This window comes from Sphaerodactylus townsendi, linkage group LG03 (assembly GCF_021028975.2).
Source record: "Sphaerodactylus townsendi isolate TG3544 linkage group LG03, MPM_Stown_v2.3, whole genome shotgun sequence".
NCBI lineage: Eukaryota > Metazoa > Chordata > Lepidosauria > Squamata > Sphaerodactylidae > Sphaerodactylus > Sphaerodactylus townsendi.
Genome location: NC_059427.1, coordinates 59,174,332 through 59,196,439, shown reverse-complemented (window position 1 = coordinate 59,196,439; position 22,108 = coordinate 59,174,332). Strand labels below are relative to the sequence as shown.

The 22,108-nt window shown below is 51.1% G+C and overlaps 1 protein-coding gene across 1 annotated transcript in view; it reads left to right on the top strand.

Annotated features, from left to right (window-relative positions):
• HDAC11 (histone deacetylase 11) overlaps positions 1–9,279 on the top strand; it is a 63,794-nt gene extending 54,515 nt beyond the window's left edge. Inside the window, 1 exon segment of the mRNA XM_048490005.1 lies at positions 6,151–9,279. Within this exon segment, the coding sequence (XP_048345962.1) occupies positions 6,151–6,387 (237 nt within the window). The 3' untranslated portion in view covers positions 6,388–9,279.
• The last annotated feature ends 12,829 nt before the right edge of the window (positions 9,280–22,108 follow it).

Here is a 22,108-nt window from a genome sequence, read left to right as displayed (position 1 = left end):
TCTGTAATGTAGATTTCAATGGGATATCATCCGGAGAGAGGGGACAAAACCCATCTCCATCCCCACCTCGGTACGAACCAGCCTCAGATGGTGGCTAAACAAGCTCAATCTAACACAAGGCAAATGCTTCCTCCATGCAGCCAGACCGCAGATCTTCACAGATTCCAGCCTGCAGGGCTGGGGAGCAACTCCCTCAACCAACAGATTCCACACAGGGTTTCCAATGGTCAGAGGAGGAGTCCCTCTCCTCCAAACTTCAATGTGCTGGAGACATGGGCCATACCTCCTAGCACTGAAGCATTTTAAGCCCTCAGATACAAGGGGCAACACGTATTGCCTTAGATGCCAGCACGGACAATGTGGCAGCAAAGATCTATATAAACAATCAGGGGGGATCAAGATCCCCGAACCTTCACAGCAAGGAGGCGGCCAAGATCCTCGCTTGGGCAGAAAAACACCTACGGTCTCTGGAAGCCCAATACATCAAGGGCAGTGCTAAACAGCCAGGCAGACTGTCGCTCATAGCAGGAAAGCAGGATAATGGAGAGCGAATGGCAGCTCAACCCAAGAGAGTTCCACAGAATCTGCAAAACCACTTGGCAGCGCCTCTCATAGCAGACCTAGAGTTTTGCAACGCGGGGCAATCGCCCAACTGCCAAATATGTTCATGACAAGACGGTACTCACAAGGCGTTGGCAACCGGGGAGACAGCCCTAAGGCAGAATGGCCAAAAGCCCTACTCTACGCCTTCCCCGGGCCAAGTTTCCGATGATTCCACTCCACTCCTGAGAAGGATCCAGTCGGACAGGGCGGAGGTGATACTAGTGGCCCCCCAGGGTGGCCGAGAGGAGGCCGATGGTTTTCAGCCATCCAGGAGATGGCCATCAGAGAACCAGTGGCCCTAACCCCATCGGGCCGGACCTCCTCTTGCTAGGGACCCATATCACCACCCGGGATCCCAGCTGGCTAAACTTGACCGGCTGCTGGCGTGTGAAAGGGGAGGAGATTAGCAGCCAAAGGTTACTGCAGTCCAAGGTCACCAGCACTATTCTGTCCGCACGCAATAAGAACTCCACAATCAATACTTACAATGCGTCATGGAGGGACCTTCGTGCGCTGGGCCCCAAAACCAAGCACATCGACCCAGAAAAGCCAAAGAGTCAGAGACGTCCTAGACTTCCTACAGAGAGGGTTCGGAGATGGAGCCTCTGAGAGTTTCTACACCCTAAAAGACAGCTCTCGGCATTGATCACTGTGTGCCCCGCCATCAAGGGCAGGCCACTCTCCAGACACCCCGACATAGTAGGGTTTCTCCGAGGGTCAGACTGTCCCAACCACCGAGGGTCCACAGATTCCCCGTGCGATGGGCGACTCCACGCTGGTCCTGACGAAACTCTCACCCCACCACCCGTTCCGAACCTTATTTCAATCCAATCCCACTCACGGTGGGTTGCGCAAGATGAAAACCCTGTTCTTAGTTGCACTTAACATCCGGGTAAGGCGAAGTTTCGGAACTACAGGCCCCTCTTTCGGGTAAGACAGAAAATTCTGCACCTTCCATCCGGGATAGAGTGACCCTGCGGCTGGACCCCACCTTCCAGCCCCCCAAGATCCACCTCCGCGTTCCACATGAAGCAAGAAATAGTGATACCTAACTTCATGCCTAACCCTGCGCACCCCAAAGAGAGACTCTGGCACAACCTTGATGTGCGCAGGGCGCTCAAGGCGTTCTAATAAGATCGGAATCCATAAGGAGATCGGTGTCAATCTTTATTAACGTCTCCCCACCCAATGTGGGGATGCCCATGTCCAAAGCAGCCATTAGTACGACTCTCAAGGCTACCATATTAGAGGCCTACAAGGCTCAAGCTCTGCCGATACCCACGGGAGTGACGGCTCACTCCATCAGAAGTGCAGCGACCAACGCGGCCTTTAGGAACTGTGCCTCAGTGGAGGACATATGCAAGGCTGCGACGTGGGCATCGGCCTCTTCGTTTGTAAGGCACTACCGGCTAAACTCCCTCGCCGCCTCTGAGGCAGCGTTCGGAAAGAGAGTCCTGGAAAATATCATTGGGGACTGATACAACCCACCCATTTTTGTGGGGACCGCTCTGGGAGGCCCCAATCAAGATACCCCCCGCCGCCAGTAGAAGGGTCCATTGAATACTTACTGTGAAGGGCCTTTCTACTGGACGGCTAGGGGGGTATCTTGGCCCTCCCTGGTTGTCATCAAATCCCAATGTTAGTTCTACAGCCAGTTTCTTAGTTCAGTTAGTTCACGGGGAGCAATTAGTTTTACTGTTAGCGTGTGTTATCCTTCCTGTGTCCAGTTTGTTTGTGAGCACTACTTTGTCAGTCGAATACTGAGGGGAATAACCCCGGAGCACGTCACAGGAAGGGGAGTTTCAACTCTATTAAGTGGTTCCTGCCTCCTTGCAAGTAATGAAGAAGACACCCAATCAAGATACCCCCCTAGCCGTCCAGTAGAAAGGCCCTTCACAGTAAGTATTCAATGGACCCTTTCCTTCTCACATCCCCTACCATGTCTCCATCTTATTGGAATAACAATGGCTTGAGCTTTCAAGAGCTTTTGTTTTAGAAGAACCCACCCTTTACTTGCTCCTTTCTGTTCCAACAGCACTGGCATATCTAGAGGGGGCAGATAACCCAGATGGCATTCACCTGGGTCACGTGGGAGCGCATGTTGGTTCCCTGTCCCCTTTCCCCCCCACGCACAGTCCTCAGCCAAACTCCCCCCACTGCTAAACTCCCCTCACTTCCCCTGCTGCAGAACTTCTGCTGCCACACCACTGCCCCCCTCAAAAGGCTCAACAAATCTTTTCCTTGTCTGAACGGCAGCAGCTGGAAACACACTAGGGGTGGGGCTAAGGCCAGGGAAGGAGTGCACTCTCCCTGGCCTTGTCCCTGCCCCCAGTGTGTTGCTGGTTGGTGCCATTCAGGGGAGGAAAAGGTTTGTTGGGGGTTTCTTTTGCAGGGGCAATGGCAGTTGAGGGAGTTCAACCTGGGGCTGGGCATGCCAGTTTGTGGCAGTATTCCACTGTCCATTAGTCTTGCTCATAGCTCTCATCATGCCTCTGAATTTATTAAAGACTGCCCTACTGAAATCTAACAGACTAGTGTGGCTATGAACTTCCTTGGTGTCCCACAGTAAAAGGAATTCTAGGAGAACATGGTCATTTGTTCCTCTGGTCCTCACTACCGTCACTCCATCAACCATCTCTCGCCTGTTGGTCAATATTAAGTCAAGTATGGCTAAGCCCCTTGTAGCTTCCTTCATGATTTGATGAAGGAAGTCTTTGGCCAAGCAGGTTAGGAGCTTGGGTGACTGTGGACGTTTCACAGGGTTTGTCTCCCAGCATACATCCGGGACGTTGACTTATCCCATAACTTCCAGGTCTTGTTATTTGGATACCCTATCAAACTGTTCAAGGAAGGCAGCATCTACCTCCTATCCCTAACAGGTAGGTCTGTAGCAGAGTTCAACAACAGGTCTGTAGTAGAGTACAACAACAATTCTGTTTGTCCTTCATTTCCTTATCCGCACCTAAATTCTTTCCACTGGGCTGGCACTCTCCTCTTCCAGTATTTCTTGACAAGCATACCTCTCCTCACAACAGCACCACTCTGTTTACTCTTTGACTCGTATCCATCCACCACTACATTCCAGTCATGGAAATCATCTCACCATGTCTCTGCAATGTCTAATGTAATAAATCATATTCTACTGTCTGCACCATAAATACTTATGATTGTGTGTGTGTGTGTGTGTGTGTGTGTGTGTGTGTGTTTAGATTCTGGCATACACAAACTACAGTGTGGCAAAATCCTGTGTTATAAAATGATTAGTTTAGAAGTACATCACCTATTGTGTCAAAGTATAAAAGGCAGACACAAAATAGGAAAGCCATGCATCTCTGTGTTGTGTGTGTTACCTAATGTTATTTTTATGATCAGTGTGGTTTCTCCTTTGCCTTGCTAATGTGCAGGCTGCTTGGGAAAGTTTAGAACTAAGTGAAAACTACAGAATTAGAAGAAAGCTGAGCCATTTGAGGTGGATAAGAACACAAGACATGTAGTGGTTTGCCTAAAGGCTTGCCTGTCCTAGTTGTCAGTGTGGTCAGCCAGGTGCTCTGAGAAGATTCTCAAGAAATGTATTAATGGAAAGCCAGTACCTAATGTTTGCTCTTTCATTTGTTTGTGAAAAAATATTACCACAGCAAACTGGCCAATAGTGTTCTTAGAAAAGTAAATTAAAATACTTCTTTAAAAACTTTTAAAATATCTCTGAGAAAGGGTTGTACCTTGAAATATGTTTATAAAAACTTTAAAGATAGGGGAAGCTAAAATACACAACAACATAGAGTTATTGTATTTTCCTCTTGTTCATTTTGCTATTCCCAGCAGATCCATGTAGAACAGCCTCGGGGATGGAGCGGTATAAAAATCGAATAAAATAAATAAATAAATGAATGTTGCCATTAGACCTGAAGGTTTAATCTCTCTCTGACTGTCCTTTGCGAATAGGCCCATATTTATTAATTGACTCACCTTTTTAAAAGCCATTACTCCCAGTACCACAAGCTTAAGAATCACTTTTATTTAAAGCTTTCTTTATAGATTGATTTTCCACTCATTTTAGTTGTCCTTTTCTGTACCTTTTCTAGCTCTACAGACACTTCTTTGGGGATTTGAACAGTTCCCAGCATTCTGTGTGCAATCACAATGTAGATTTATAAGATGGCACTATTACAATAATAGTGATTTTATTTTCAGTTCCTTTTCTATATCCCTAACATTACATTTATATTTTTTCTTTGCCATGACACATTGAACTTACATTTTCAGAGAGCTGACCATACCTTTCTTGATTTGCACGGGGTTTTTCTCATCTCACATTTTATCCCACCCTTCCTCCAGTGAATATAGTTGGCACACATTATTTCAATTTCGTTATCACCCTCAAAGCTGTATAATAGCTCAGTTATCATCACTTTTGACTTCTTGACGTTCTGCTGTAATTCTGTTTTGGCATTTCTGCTTTAACCTTCTTCCTTTGTGGTTTCAAGTCTTCTCTACTTTCTGCCAGCAAATTGTTAATGTTCTCACCAGTTTTCTTTCCACCTTCATCTTAATCTAATCCAGGCTTCCTGGTGATACATTCTGCAAATAGATTGAGAAACTGTGTTAGATGGGATTATTTAGGGGGCATATAAACCAAGAAAGTTAGAATTCAGGTAGCTTTGCCTTTTGAATAACCCAGACCAAAACCGGTAGTCTTAAAGAAAGGAAAAAATTGCTTGGGGAAAATAAAAGTTAAATCAAAATATAGGAAAGGTAGAATCCAAAATACATTGTAACTTACTTGTACTTTGATTTAATACCAAAAAGGCAGTATTTGGAGTTGCAAGAGAAAAGGACATTACCTGTATATGTTAGAATCAAAGTAATTTTGTTCTTCGGAATAAAAATGCCCTTTCCAGTTACACGTGTAACTGCTGTCCATAGAAATAGGCCTTCATGTTTGCAAAACTGAAAGCAAAATACTGGCAGATGTATATTATGTGAAAGAAAAGGGGGCTCATTGAAATTAAAGTTCTTGTGATGTGTTGCCCCAGAGTTATGTGATGCTGTCAGCTAAAATCTGTCTGGTTCATTTTCATAATAGATCTGGTGGGATTTTTATAATTATACTGTGAAATGGAAATTGAATGGCAAAACCATATATGCCATCTTTCTTGCATTTTAATGAGAAAATGGAAAAAACTTACGAGGCATTGAAGGATTTTGTCCTTGACATCTATTACTGTGGCTTAAATCAATACTAACAAATGTGTGAATGCGCTTTCTGCTGATCTAACGTGTAATCTACATGGCTGATTTTAATGAGACTATTCTAGAATAAATAGTTTGTGGATAGCAACCTTAGTCACTAGTGTAGTACAGCTTCACAAAAACGTAATTCATAATTTTCAGGTACTTTATGATGTTTAATCCCTGTTTGAATTACCAATAAGAAGACATCATTTTCTTTTCTCAGGTGTGGAATATTATAAAACCTATAGAGTGAAGCTTCATAAATTACAATGGAATCCAATATTCATATTATGTCTTTTTTTTGTAAATATGCAGGGAATTATTGAAAGAGATGAAATTGTATTCAGAGCAGCTAAGAAACACAGAATTCCTATCTTGATGGTGACATCTGGAGGCTATCAGAAGAGGACAGCTCGAATAATTGCAGATTCTATTATAAATTTGCACAACCTAGGACTTATTGACAAAGAGCTTGTGCATGGTGAAGCTGGAAACCCCAGGGTAGACCTGATGATTAGAGAAGGCAAGAAAGAACAACTAACCCGTCAGTGAATTAATAGAATATGGGATTATTGTATGATAATAAGACTGCTCTCTAATTGTTTAATATTTAAACCAAGAGACGAGATTTTCCCAGTTCTCATAGAATTAAGGTACTTCAATTGGGAAAGCTTTTTAATTTGCCTATAAACACCAACTTACCAGTGATAATACGTGATGCCACAAGGAATACTCATGTACAATTTATTGTTGAGATATTAAATGCTGTTTTGCTAATTAATATGGATGTACATTCAGGTGGCTGATATGAACTCAATGAAAATTCCCCTTCCAGTTGGATGTCCCTCAACAGAGTCCAATCCTTAACTCTCAGCTTCAAATTCTATCACTGATATCCTTCTCTTCTCCTCCATTTTCTCCTCATAACAACCTCCCTTTGAACTCCTGCCTTTTTGCCTTCAGAGGATTACAATTGAAAAAGTCTTTACTGATAGGAGAAACTTCAGCATGTAGGCTATTTGAGCATCATGTGCTATACATTAATTGAAAATATACTTCTTTTTTATAACTCCTTTTCTCTCCTTTGGGAATCTAAAGTGTTTTTTAACATTAGACCAATCTCTATTTTGTTCTCACAAAACCTAGTAAAGTAGGTTAGCTTGAGAATATGTGATTGGCCCAAGATTACCCAGAAAGCTTCCATAGCAGAGTTCAATACTCTTAACTACAACACAATGACAGAGTTGTTCTTAGATCAAGTCTCACTTTTCTGGTTAATGGTCAAGAATTGGTTGTTCTTGTGTTTGAATTCATCTTATAAAAAAGAGAAAGAATAGCATGCCTTAGGTGTTAAATGGACTCTCACCTCATGGAGGTCAGGGTGAAGATTGTCCTACCTTCAAATTTCTCGAGTCAGAAAAGTTAGCATTCACTGTGATTTTTCATTGATAGTGGTTCTGTAGTGGGGCAGTCTACCCACTCATAGTACTGTTCCTTCAGACCCATCCCAATTTAAGGAAAAGGGGATTTGGTCTTGGTGGGCATCATTTTGTAATTGATTGGCCTAGACAGCTAGAGTCCACTAGAATGTCCTTCTTGCCTATCCTCTGATGATGCAATCTTAAGTATTCTTTCCACTTTGAATAATATGGGGCTTACTTCCAAGTAGACTTGGCAAGGTTTGCTGTTTCTCAATTCTCTGATTTTGGAAGCATTTCCTCCCATGTGACGTTTTCTTGAATTTCAGTTTTTAGTGTTCATGTTTAAAGAGTGCTTTTCCAGGCTCAGCCCGGGAAATTCTGGGAAGCCTCTCTCCTTGGCATATCACATATACAACTCTATTTGTGACCTAGCAAATAAACTTCCTGGATGTAAAGGCTGCCTGACCACAGAACCTCCCAGAATGAAAATTCATGGTGCGACAACTTTTCTGTCAAATGTCTCACACTGTGTGTGGAGTCTTAAATGCAGTGTATGTGTGTGCTGTCAAGTCACAGAGTTTTCAAAGCAAAAGATGTTTAGATACTGTTCGTCATTACCTGCCTCTGCATATTGACTCTGGCATTCTTTGGTGGTCTCCCATCTAAATACTGGCCAACCCTGCTTAGCTTGTAATATCCAACATGATGGAACTAGCCTGGCCTAACCAAGTCAGGGCATTTTTATGCTACATTTTGAAAAGGCAATTTAATATATCTACCTATTACATTTTTATCCCTTCTCCCTTTTCCAGGGACCTCAGATGGCACACACAGTTTATCTTCATGGTGTTATTTGCAGCCCCACATGGTCAGTGGTGGAGGGGGAAAGGGGCAGCATAGGTTCCCGGTCTTCTTCATGCACCCACCCAGCTCCAGCACCGCTGCCTGCTCCTTTTCCTTGCACAATCTGTTTTGTTTTTAATATCCTTCATTTGTGAAGGTTTGAGAGAGGGTTCCCCAAATTTGGAGGGAAAAAAAATCTCAATTTAAATGCTTAAGTAGTCCAATTTAAATCTTTTAGTGGCTTTTTTTTTTTTTGCTGGATTGGGTTTATTAGTACTCTATTACGCAGGCATAGCGTTTTCAAACAAGGCAAAGAGAGAACATCTGTAATATATTTTGATTAAAGGTACTTTATTGTTAATATGTAACAATGTGTGACACTACTGAATAATGATATACTGTACACTACATTCAAACAATGAATTCTTGAAAATGACAATAATATTATTAACCTGATGTAAAATAAATGTCAATTACATTTTTCAGAATTTATTCTGCTGCTTTTTAAGAATAGTATAAAGATTTTTTCCTGTTCTCATAAGATTTGTGAAAGTAATAGGGTGGGGGTAACCCCCTGTGATATTGCTTCATCGGTAGCTACTAATGGCATAATGAATTGTTATGGTCTGTCATGGATACACAAGCAGGGCAAGAGTGGGGAGAGCTTAGTGACTTTCCACTGAGTCCAGTGGGAGTTGGAACTTACACTGCCTCTTTTTCTCAGATAATGTTATGCCAGGCAGGACTGAAATAGAAAGGAGAACAGGATACTGTCTAAATACTGCTTCCTCCACTGATCCTAAAGGAGGCATGTCATTGGTATCACATAGTCTTCAGGCTGGCATTGTTCAGGATGGGACTGCATTGCTAGTGTATGTCATCAGGTTATATCTACTGTCTTAAAAGTGAATAATATAAAGAAGCTCAGGTTTGGTTTGGTTTTACCTTTTAGTACTTTCTAATAAATTAAATCTTGGTTTTGTAAGCAATTTAATGTAATCTCTTTAAATTTAAACTTTGTGGATAAACTGTGTTTATCAAACGAAGGCCGTTTCCGCACGGCCACGATTGGGGGGTGCTTTGGTGTGCATGACGCCAACGCACCCCCCTGGGACCGTTTGCACAAACGGTCCCGGTAGGGGCGGGGAAGACGGCGCAGCCTGCGTGGAGGCTGAGCAGTCGCCCAAGTGCCTTACCTTCCCTCCGACCTTCCAGTGCGTCGCCCAGGCCTGGGGACACACACCCCTGCCCTGCGCGATGGCTCTGGAGTCGCAGGGCAGGGGGGGCATGTCCCCAGGCCTGGGCAACGCGCTGGAAGGTCGGAGGGAAGGTAAGGTGTTCGGGAAAGGGGGGGATGGCGCCTTCCAGCCGCTGCCGTTAGCACGGCAGCGGTTGGAAGCCACTATTTCTGAAAAACCTCGCCCAGGGAGCGAGGTTCAGAAACAGCAGCTTCGCGCCGCTCGGGGGTTGCGAGGCTGCCGCTGCGATGCAGTGGCAATGGCCGTGCAAACCCCTCCCCAGGGACGCTGTTTTTAGCATCCCTGGGTCGCTGTATTCCCCCCGTGCAGAAATAGCCATAGTTTGAGAGAGCTGTAGTGTAAAGTGTTTCATCACTTTATTTAACCAAGATTGCACAGTCATATTCTGTAAGGAACATTCAGTGAATATATGATGTTGTGTTGGATGCTACAAAGAAGAACTGGAGAGAGGAGGTACAGAGGTTGAGGCTAGCTATTTCACATATCCAATACATATCTTTAATTCCAGGGTACTATTGTTATTGTGGTCTACTTCCATTTTAGCTTTAAAAATCCTGAAGAACTTTTCCTTGAATCTGAATTAATTCCCTCCTCCACAACTCTTTTTTAAAGCTTCAAATTGTTCAGAGTCTTTAAAAGATTTTAACACCAGGACTTGGGTGCCTGTAGGTGGTTCCATTTTGCTGCCTTACTGATAAGATAATGGGCTGTCATGTTTGTTAGAATGAATGATAGATGCTGTATGAGAGGACAGTTCTTTGCTTTAAAACAATTATAGATACAGTGCTAGTTATGACATGGTATTTTATTTGTTAGTTTATGATGTTTTTGCCAAATGTCACCATACCACCTAGTGATAGAATATGGTTCCACAGTACTTGAATAATATTAAATCATAATATATATATTTAACCTCAGCTAACACTAGTTTTCAGTAGAGACTAGTTATTTTAGAAGGATTCCCACCTTGCTCTGAATGTTTTTTTTTAAGTGTAATAGATTTTTTGTACAAATAGTGAATGGTATAACTGCACTTTCCTCTAATGAAAATGTTTAAGGCACTAGTAAAATATTGAGAATTATATTTTCTACATTATCTAAAGTAATATTTAGAGAGGTTATAATTTGAAATAATTTTATATGTTAAAATTTGTATTGAGTTTAATGTTCTTATTTATTGATGACATTAAAATGTTGCTAAATTTTATCCTGTGCATTCTTTCTTAATTTTTCATATTTATGACATAATTCAAATCTCAGCAAAATAAACACAGCAGATAATTATAGAAACATTTTAAATAAAACTATTTTGAACTCATTTTGGCTTTACCAAATACATATTGAGATGTGGTCCTTAAAGTATCACTTCTTGAGTTATTTACCAGTCAGGTAAACAATTACAAACTGCTGCTGTTTGTCTCCAGTATGGTTGTCTTCAGGAAAATTCAAGCTGAGATAGAGGTGTATCTAGGGAAATTGAGCCCAGGGCAAAATCTGAGTTTTGCGCCCCACTCCGCTCCATTTTCTCTAGCGCCCCTTGGTGATTGGATGGCATGGGATTGGGGCCCAGGAGCCAAGCTCGAGTCTGCAGCTGAAGGGTGCCTGCCTGTTACCTTCCCTGGGGGGAGTGCAGTTGGGGGGGGGGGCAGAGCCCTTCCATGGCCTGTCAGTTTCCTGACAGGAGTCTTGAACCCCTGGTGCTGTGGTGCAAGCAACAGAGATGGGTTCCTGCGGGGGTGGGGGGGTGGGGGGTGGAAAGGACAGTCTGCTCTGTAGATGCCCCCTTCTGCCTCACTCTTCCCCCATGGTGAGCAGGCGGCCAGCTGTCCCTGGGCTGCCTGCTTGCTGCGAGGGCAGAGCAAACTGTCCTCCCTGCCCCGCACATCAAATCTCTCTGTCGCTTGCACCCCAGCACCGGGGGCAGGGATGAGACTCCTGTCAGGAAACAGAAAATGGCAAGAAAATAATCACATTCAGTTTGCACAATGGGGAAAGAAAATTGAAATAGAGATTTTTCAAGTCAAAACCACTTGGATCAGAGAGTAAAAATCACCACCATCCCCCATTTCCCCTCTTAATGTATTCATTTCTAAAACGGAATAGCTACCATTCTCTTGGCTGTGGACATAAAACAAAGCAATGGCGGGGGAGAGTATTAAATCCACATCAATGTAATGACAGACCCAGAAAATGAAACAAAATAAGGATTTTAAAGGCATAGAAATGAGGACATAATCAGAAGTTTCCAGTGAAATTGCAACAAACATGAATTAGGCAGAACATCTGAGACATATTAAGGGAAGATTAAAGAGTGGGGTAAATTTCTCAAAGGGGGTTCAGCACATCACTAATTAGAAGGGGAGTAGTAGAAAAGAGACACTGAATGAGGATCAAACTAGACAGAATGCCAAGTATGCACACCAAGTTCCTCTCTCACTAGAACTTCCCCATGCTCACTGTCATCTTTGGTATTTTCCGGCTGCCACTAGAAGGAAAAATGTTGGATATTATGACATCTGATCTCTCAGAAGGGAGGAACTAAATGAGAGGATATTAATTTTTGGAAGCAGCTGCATATTTTGGGTCACACATACCTTTGACAAGAAAGAGACAGCAACCTTGCTGGCAACGGCAGCCCCGTGCCTGGCCCATCCACGGGCTGAGACCCCCACTGGTGGGACACTTGCCCCACCCCGCCCGGTGATCTTGGACCATGCACAGAACACCCTGCCCCTGCGTACATCTGGCGGGGTGGAGCTGGGAGGCACCCGCCAGCCATGGATGCTCCGTGCTGCTGGCCGCTGCCCTCTTTGCCCCTGTGGTGCTGCTCCTGCCTCTGCTGGCTGATGCATGCCAGGTTGGTTGGGCTAGGACAGGGGTCAGGAACCTTTTACACTCAAAGAGCCATTTGGACCCATTTTCCCCGGAAAAGAAAATTCATGGAGCCGCAGATACTTTTTGACATTTAAAATGAAGATAGCACTGTGTATTTTGGTTTTTTACCTTTATGCTTTGTATAAAGCAATTATAGTGTGTTGCTTATGAAATCCATGAAGTGCTACTGAGAAAAATATTTTTTATTTATGTAAAGAACACACTTTTAACATTTTGAACTTAAAAAAATAACAAAAAAACACATTGAGTTGAAGGTCTCTTTCAAATCCTCATATCGCCTTTGGGTCTTCAAAGCGTGTAACAGAGCCTATGGACCTGGAATTTAAAAAACAAATTCGGAAAAAAACCACTATAAACAATGAAAAAGGAATATTTGCAAAAATATCTGTATAGCAATATTTATTTTTACCTGGTTAATGGGGCTTCTGCTCCTGAACCTCTGCTTGCCTGGCGATCTACCAAATCAGAGGACTGTATGATGTCACCTTCATCTTTTCAGCAGGACTGTAAGCTGTCATCCTTTTGAGCTGTCATTTCCCACCAGCCTGCTTCTTTGGCTGCACGCTGCACTCCCCGAGCGCTTCAAAGGCCCCCCCCTCAAGGGCTGGGAGTCGCATCCCTCGCTCGGCCGTGGCCACCAACCCACCGTGCCCACCGGGCCAAAAGCAGGAGGCAGTCTCTCCCTCCCGCCTAAGCTTCGGAAGGCCTGGTCTTAGGTTCCCCAGCGCCCCGAGGCTGGGGAGTCGATCCCTGCTCGGGTCGCCACCAACTCCACCCAGCCTGAAGGGCCAGCAGGAGGTGTCTTCTCCTCCCCGCCTTTGTTGCATGCTGCGCCCCGAAGCGCCTTCAAAGGCCCTCGAGGTTGGGAGTCGATCCTGCTCGAGTCGAAGCCACCAACCCACCTGCAGCTCAGCGTGGCCAAAAGCAGGCGTCTCTCTCTCCCACTCCGCCTGCTTCTTTGGCTGCGCTCGCTCAGGCGCTTCAAAAGACCCTCCCGAGGCTGGGGTCGATCCTCTCGATTAGGCCACCAACCCACCCAGCTCAGAGACCAAAAGCAGGAGGCAGTCTCTCTCTCCCTCCCTTCTGCTTCTTTGGCTGCATGCTGCTCGAGGCTTCAAAGGCCGAGGCTGGGAGTGATCCCTGCTCGATTGACCCACCAACCCACCCAGCTCAGCGGGCCAAAAGCAGGAGGCAGTCTCTCTCTCCCTCCCGCCTGCTTCTTTGGCTGCACGCTGCGCTCCCGAGCGCTTCAAAGGCCCCTCAAAGGGGCAGCCAGGCTGGGAGCCGCTTCCCCGTTCGCTTGGTCGCCCGCTCACCTACCTCACCTCGTCTTGGCTGAAAGTTCCTCTCTTTGCCTTACCGTTTAAATCTGGCGCCGCAGTGCCAGAGCTGCCTCGTTCCTCGGGAAGGGGACTTCCGGCTGCTCCCAGACAAGCCAATGGGAGCTGGAAGGCCCCAGGAAGGGGCAGGCACACCAGGAGCCATCTCCCCGCCCACCCGCCTTGCCTTGCCTCGTTAAATTGCCTGAGCTGTTAACTCCCGGCCGCCCCCGGCAAGCAAACGGGAGCTCGCAAAGCTCCAGGTAGGGACAGCCACGTGGAGAGCCGCACTATGGGCAGGGGAGAGCCGCATGGTTCCCGACCCCTGGGCTAGGAGGAAAGGCCTTGCTGGCCAGGGAGGGGAGGGGGCAGACAGGATCAAGTCCTCTTCCTCCTCCTCCTGGGAGCTGCCCGGCCCGCGCTCTTGTGGAGGGCGGGGACTGGCCTCTGCTGGAGGGCTGGACCCAGGGGGAGGAGGAGGGGTGTGAGGGAGATTTTCCACCCCCACATAACCCAAATGGCCAGTGCCTAGGACATGTGACCCCACATGTCCCTGTGGTCCTTATGCCTCTGAACTAAGGGTTAAATTACATATGATTATAAGAAATTCTTGAATGCATTTCCTAGTTTTTAAACTTTAAATTACTATCCTGGGCCCCGGTTCAAATGACTCCTGCACCAGTTTTTCTTTCAGGCTCATTTTACACAGTAAAACGCCCCGTGCTATATCTGGGAGCACAGCTGATGTGGCGCTCTTTACCCTGCTGTTGACTTTGTGCTGCTCTCTGACTTTCCTCCACTTGCACTGTGAGATCTTCGGCAATGTCTTCTACGCATGTGTGGGCAACCTCTTTCCCGCGTCCTGATTGGCTGAATCTCCCCCTCCCGCTCCCCCCACTCACTTTCACCAATTTAGTTGACTGCACAAAACAGGTGTTGGGAATCAGTGCCCTCCCCCCATATAAAATCCCTGCATGTGCGAGGGAATTGTGGTACTCCAATCCCCGTATCTAAACTCCTTCTGTGTGCAAGGGAATCGCCACCCTCCCATTCACAGCACCTTCACACGCCACTTTTCTGCAAGTTTTTCTGACAGTTTTTGCAAGATTTCTCCCTCTGTGTTTTTAATTCCACTGCAAGGGGGGAGGCGCCTGATCATTGGAGGGATGGGCCAGAGCGGTTCTGCAGGAAAAATAGCCTTGTTCTGCTGCCGAAGAGGTTTCGCAGCAGTGGAAGCCACCAGAGCAACAGAAAGGCATTCCAAAAGGTCCTCAACCTTTGAGGTTCTGGAAAGTCCCGTAGCAAAGCCACTGTTGTGGGGTGGCACTGGGGCAACAGAGTGCTAGACATGCTGCAGTGTCGGGTGCTGAGGGGAACTCCCCATTGTGCCGGGGCATTCCCCGAGCCAACAACTGGGCATTTTTAATGTGCAAAATCAGCCTCAGTGACATTTTTATTACTCAGTGTCATTTTCATTATACAATGCCATTTTCATTACATCTGAAACATGTTGTCCCCCGTTATGAGTACCATGCAGTATATTTACATATTTTTTCCTTTGAGGAGCAAATAAACCCAGAGGGAGAATTTTACAGATGGGGAAAATAGATACCAATCCAAATCAAGATGTTGGGACATGGCAATTTAAAGCTAGACAGATTTTCTGTTAGCACATCAAGTTTGCCCCTTAATAATTGATTATTAAAACAGTGCACTTGCATCCTACATGGAAAAATATGCTACTAAGATTCTTATTGTTATACTATATTAGTTTTAGAAGTGGCCTAAGTTACTGTAGGATCTGAACAAAAAGTTTGGATCTCCTACTTCCTCCTCTTCCTGAATTTTGGATCTTCCTTCTCTTATTGGACTTCGTTTCATATGTCTGAACTGAGGATTTAAGCAGAACAGGCAAAATGAATGTCATCATTTAGAAGAAAAATAAGAGTTTGGATTTATATCCCCCCTTTCTCTCCAGTAGGAGACTCAAAGGGGCTGACAATCTCCTTGCCCTTCCCCCCTCACAACAAACACCCTGTGAGGTGGGTGGGGCTGAGAGAGCTCTGAAAAGCTGTGACTAGCCCAGGGGTAGGGAACCTGCGGCTCTCCAGATGTTCAGGAACTACAATTCCCATCAGCCTCTGTCAGCATGGCCAATTGGCCATGCTGACAGAGGCTGATGGGAATTGTAGTTCCTGAACATCTGGAGAGCCGCAGGTTCCCTACCCCTGTGCTAGCCATAAATGTGGGAGAAATGCATAATCAGGTGACCTTCATACACAGGTAAATGCATCTAATGAAGTAGAAAGCAAAGATGTTGACATAGGTTTTTCAGTGGCAATCCTATGTTGAGCATAATGCCTAGTTCCAGGTTCAGTCTGGTTTCTTACTATTATTAGTGCCACATGTTGAAATCTTGTTAAGATTGATGCAGTACAGTACAGTAAACCTTTATTAGGCATAAGAAGATTGATGCTTGGTGCTCCCGTTTGTTCCAATGATTGCGTATCTGTGAAAATAACAATACTTGGCTCTCTCATCTTATGTAGGTGGCACACAATTATGCATATGCTAGCTGTGGTCTCAAATTACTTCCTTGACCAGGCATAGCTTTTGTTACATGCATGCTAGATGTTTCAGACATACCTTGTTTCAGCTTTTAAAATTATTGTACAACTTCAGGATCCACTTGTATAGTTTCAGGAACCAAATTTACCCTGATTTGGAGGACATGACATATTTTAGATTTAGATTTTTATTTTATTTATTTATAATTGGTTTTTATATACTGCCCCTCCCCCAAAGGGCTCTGGGCGGTGAACAACACAATAAAACAATAGTTACAATAAAACCCCATTAAAACAACAATCAATAATGTTATGGAGCAGCAGTGGCGTAGGAGGTTAAGAGCTCGTGTATCTAATCTGGAGGAACCAGGTTTGATTCCCAGCTCTGCCGCCTGAGCTGTGGAGGCTTCTCTGGGAAATTCAGATTAGCCTGTACATTCCCACACACGCCAGTTGGGTGACTTTGGGCTAGTCACAGCTTCTCGGAGCTCTCTCAGCCCCGCCCACCTCACAGGGTGTTTGTTGTGAGGGGGGAAGGGCAAGGAGATTGTAAGCCCCTTTGAGTCTCCTGCAGGAGAGAAAGGGGGGATATAAATCCAAACTCTTCTTCTTCTTCTTCTTCTTATATTGGCATCCAATCGTATGATGATTTAGATGTTTGAGTTCAGTTCTGAGTCCAAAGTTTTAGATTACTAGAAATTCCAAGATTCTACCATACTTTCATCACTAAAAGTTAAGGGTTAGTCTTGGTGACTTTCATAAGGGTTTGATAGTTCAAGATATAGAATGTTCAGAGAAAATATTGGGTTTGATAAGATACAAAAAGGCATTGCAAGATTTTTTAAATTAAGTCTCTTCATTACGTTCGTATGGATCTGGTTAACTGAGCATGGCTACTGAATCACTCTGCTCAGTAGTTTCATATTTTCCCCAAACACCAGGATTTCTTACTAAATATGTTCTTTAGATTTTAATAGTTTTTTCCCCTTCTAGGTGGAGGCTTTCATCACTGTTCAAGTGATAAAGGTGGAGGATTTTGTGCATATGCCGATATTACATTGGCTATAAAGGTAAGAGAGGATCTTTTTAGACAAAATCATTGATTCTCTGAACATCCCTGCAAAACCAAATACACTTAGTTTTTAATACCTTAAACAGTACTGTATAAGAGAATGAAATATGACTGTTCTTAATTCTGATAGGGTAGCTATGAGTTCCTGTGTGGGAGGATGCATTTGTCTTATTTGAACCACTGTTGACATGGGAGAGCTAAAGGCTTTTGTAACAAAGGCTGATAGAAATAGGTAATGATTGGTAGCTGTATTACAATGCATTTCAGAGGAGGGGCAAATTCCCCTCTGGAGGCGGTGCAGTCTTACGCCGGCAAATTTGCCCCATCCAGGGCTGGGCAGAGGGGCAAACCCAATGGCACCCAGCCACAGTGGGGCTCGGAACACCTAATCATGGCATCCAGCTCCCTGCTAGCATTCCCATGCTGCCCAGAGCTATGCCAGCATCCTGAGGGTGTTCGAGGGGGTGGGGCTGACCTCAGAGCCCTCTTGGCCCTGTATGCCGGTGTAAATGTAGGACCTGTGCTGGGCTGCCAGGCACACACTTCATCTTCTGTCCTGTAAAGCATTGTGTATTTTCCTCCTCCTCTGTTCCTGAGGCTTTGGGGATGAGGGAATTGAGCAGGCTGGCATCTGACTTTCCACAGCTTGCTCAGAGCTGGAGGGCTGCGGGGTCACTGCACTGGTGTCTGACTGTGGTTCATGTCTGACCCCACAGGGGCTGCACCCCACTTCTAATATTGGCTGTAGACTGGCACCAGGGTTTCCTGCAGACTCTTCATCAGAAGAGTCCTCAATACCTTCTGGACCTGGCTGGTCCATGACAATATCTGAAAAATACCTTATTGATATTTTCTGGGTTTATTCAGGTATCTGGATGGTATCTGGGATTTTACAAAATACATTAAATGGGTCCCAAAAATTCTGGAATTATTTGGGTATAATTGGGAATATGGGGGCATTTTAAGACACCCAGGACTGTTTTGTTCTTTGTTGCTGTTGTTTGTCTGTGTTCATGTCTTCTTGCCATGGGTTAGTATTGGCTTGCCAGGTTAGTTTGTCTTGAATTTTGTGCTTAGGAATCAGTTCTGTTGGTCTTGCCACATGGTAGTCTTTGCTCAAGCTGCTTTATTTTGGATTCTCTGGTTCAACATTAGGGGATATGCTAAACCAAATGACAAGATTACCCATTGGAAACAATGGGAGATAATGGAATGCTGGTTGGATATAATGGGAGCCAAGAATGCCAGTTACCCTGACCTTGATGGCCCCAGGCTAACCTGATTTTTCCAGATCTCAGAAGCTAAATTGGGTTGGCCCTGGTTGATATTTGGAAGGGAGGTCTCCACAGAATATCAGAGTTGTGATTCAGAGACATGCAGTGGCAAACCACCTCTGAGCACCTCTTACCATGAAAACCCACAGGGTCACCATAAGTCTTCTGTGACCATGATGGGGGACGGAGAGAGAGAGAGAATATTAATTGACTGGCATGAATGACAGTCTCTTGGACCAGATAGACTGAGCTAATGCTCACACAACAGAGGAGTGGGGTGGAGTTCAGCTGTGCCTGAAACAATTTTTTAAAATATATGATTCGAAGAAGAGCTATGAGTTATAAGAACATAAGAACATAAGAAAGAGCCTGCTGGATCAGACCAGAGTCCATCTAGTCCAGCACTCTGCTACTCGCAGTGGCCCACTAGATCCCTTTGGGAGCTCACATGCAGGATGCGAAAGCAATGGCCTTCTGCTGCTGCTCCTGAGCACCTGGTCTGCTAAGGCATCTGCAATCTCAGATCAAGCAGGATCAAGATTGGTAGCCATAGATCGACTTCTCCTCCATAAATCTGTCCAAGCCCCTTTTAAAGCTATCCAGGTTAGTGGCCATCACCACCTCCTGTGACAGCATATTCCAATCACGTGTTGCATGAAAAAAATGCTTCCTTTTATTAGTCCTAATTATCTCTAATGTATTAGAACAGACCTGGGCATTATAAGGTCCGCGGGCCAGATCTGGCCCACCAGATGACCCGGACTGGCCCTTGGAGGCCTCTTGTTGGGCAGCGGACCCAGAGGGGAGCGCATCCAAGACAGGCAATTCCGGCAATGGAGGCATAGCAGCTCAGTGGCAGCAGCGAAGTGGGTGGGGGGGGGGGGGGGTGGGGGGGGGGGGGGGTGGGGGGGGGGGGGGGTGGGGGGGGGGGGGGGTGGGGGGGGGGGGGGGTGGGGGGGGGGGGGGGTGGGGGGGGGGGGGGGTGGGGGGGGGGGGGGGTGGGGGGGGGGGGGGGTGGGGGGGGGGGGGGGTGGGGGGGGGGGGGGGTGGGGGGGGGGGGGGGTGGGGGGGGGGGGGGGTGGGGGGGGGGGGGGGTGGGGGGGGGGGGGGGTGGGGGGGGGGGGGGGTGGGGGGGGGGGGGGGTGGGGGGGGGGGGGGGTGGGGGGGGGGGGGGGTGGGGGGGGGGGGGGGTGGGGGGGGGGGGGGGTGGGGGGGGGGGGGGGTGGGGGGGGGGGGGGGTGGGGGGGGGGGGGGGTGGGGGGGGGGGGGGGTGGGGGGGGGGGGGGGTGGGGGGGGGGGGGGGTGGGGGGGGGGGGGGGTGGGGGGGGGGGGGGGTGGGGGGGGGGGGGGGTGGGGGGGGGGGGGGGTGGGGGGGGGGGGGGGTGGGGGGGGGGGGGGGTGGGGGGGGGGGGGGGTGGGGGGGGGGGGGGGTGGGGGGGGGGGGGGGTGGGGGGGGGGGGGGGTGGGGGGGGGGGGGGGTGGGGGGGGGGGGGGGTGGGGGGGGGGGGGGGTGGGGGGGGGGGGGGGTGGGGGGGGGGGGGGGTGGGGGGGGGGGGGGGTGGGGGGGGGGGGGGGTGGGGGGGGGGGGGGGTGGGGGGGGGGGGGGGTGGGGGGGGGGGGGGGTGGGGGGGGGGGGGGGTGGGGGGGGGGGGGGGTGGGGGGGGGGGGGGGTGGGGGGGGGGGGGGGTGGGGGGGGGGGGGGGTGGGGGGGGGGGGGGGTGGGGGGGGGGGGGGGTGGGGGGGGGGGGGGGTGGGGGGGGGGGGGGGTGGGGGGGGGGGGGGGTGGGGGGGGGGGGGGGTGGGGGGGGGGGGGGGTGGGGGGGGGGGGGGGTGGGGGGGGGGGGGGGTGGGGGGGGGGGGGGGTGGGGGGGGGGGGGGGTGGGGGGGGGGGGGGGTGGGGGGGGGGGGGGGTGGGGGGGGGGGGGGGTGGGGGGGGGGGGGGGTGGGGGGGGGGGGGGGTGGGGGGGGGGGGGGGTGGGGGGGGGGGGGGGTGGGGGGGGGGGGGGGTGGGGGGGGGGGGGGGTGGGGGGGGGGGGGGGTGGGGGGGGGGGGGGGTGGGGGGGGGGGGGGGTGGGGGGGGGGGGGGGTGGGGGGGGGGGGGGGTGGGGGGGGGGGGGGGTGGGGGGGGGGGGGGGTGGGGGGGGGGGGGGGTGGGGGGGGGGGGGGGTGGGGGGGGGGGGGGGTGGGGGGGGGGGGGGGTGGGGGGGGGGGGGGGTGGGGGGGGGGGGGGGTGGGGGGGGGGGGGGGTGGGGGGGGGGGGGGGTGGGGGGGGGGGGGGGTGGGGGGGGGGGGGGGTGGGGGGGGGGGGGGGTGGGGGGGGGGGGGGGTGGGGGGGGGGGGGGGTGGGGGGGGGGGGGGGTGGGGGGGGGGGGGGGTGGGGGGGGGGGGGGGTGGGGGGGGGGGGGGGTGGGGGGGGGGGGGGGTGGGGGGGGGGGGGGGTGGGGGGGGGGGGGGGTGGGGGGGGGGGGGGGTGGGGGGGGGGGGGGGTGGGGGGGGGGGGGGGTGGGGGGGGGGGGGGGTGGGGGGGGGGGGGGGTGGGGGGGGGGGGGGGTGGGGGGGGGGGGGGGTGGGGGGGGGGGGGGGTGGGGGGGGGGGGGGGTGGGGGGGGGGGGGGGTGGGGGGGGGGGGGGGTGGGGGGGGGGGGGGGTGGGGGGGGGGGGGGGTGGGGGGGGGGGGGGGTGGGGGGGGGGGGGGGTGGGGGGGGGGGGGGGTGGGGGGGGGGGGGGGTGGGGGGGGGGGGGGGTGGGGGGGGGGGGGGGTGGGGGGGGGGGGGGGTGGGGGGGGGGGGGGGTGGGGGGGGGGGGGGGTGGGGGGGGGGGGGGGTGGGGGGGGGGGGGGGTGGGGGGGGGGGGGGGTGGGGGGGGGGGGGGGTGGGGGGGGGGGGGGGTGGGGGGGGGGGGGGGTGGGGGGGGGGGGGGGTGGGGGGGGGGGGGGGTGGGGGGGGGGGGGGGTGGGGGGGGGGGGGGGTGGGGGGGGGGGGGGGTGGGGGGGGGGGGGGGTGGGGGGGGGGGGGGGTGGGGGGGGGGGGGGGTGGGGGGGGGGGGGGGTGGGGGGGGGGGGGGGTGGGGGGGGGGGGGGGTGGGGGGGGGGGGGGGTGGGGGGGGGGGGGGGTGGGGGGGGGGGGGGGTGGGGGGGGGGGGGGGTGGGGGGGGGGGGGGGTGGGGGGGGGGGGGGGTGGGGGGGGGGGGGGGTGGGGGGGGGGGGGGGTGGGGGGGGGGGGGGGTGGGGGGGGGGGGGGGTGGGGGGGGGGGGGGGTGGGGGGGGGGGGGGGTGGGGGGGGGGGGGGGTGGGGGGGGGGGGGGGTGGGGGGGGGGGGGGGTGGGGGGGGGGGGGGGTGGGGGGGGGGGGGGGTGGGGGGGGGGGGGGGTGGGGGGGGGGGGGGGTGGGGGGGGGGGGGGGTGGGGGGGGGGGGGGGTGGGGGGGGGGGGGGGTGGGGGGGGGGGGGGGTGGGGGGGGGGGGGGGTGGGGGGGGGGGGGGGTGGGGGGGGGGGGGGGTGGGGGGGGGGGGGGGTGGGGGGGGGGGGGGGTGGGGGGGGGGGGGGGTGGGGGGGGGGGGGGGTGGGGGGGGGGGGGGGTGGGGGGGGGGGGGGGTGGGGGGGGGGGGGGGTGGGGGGGGGGGGGGG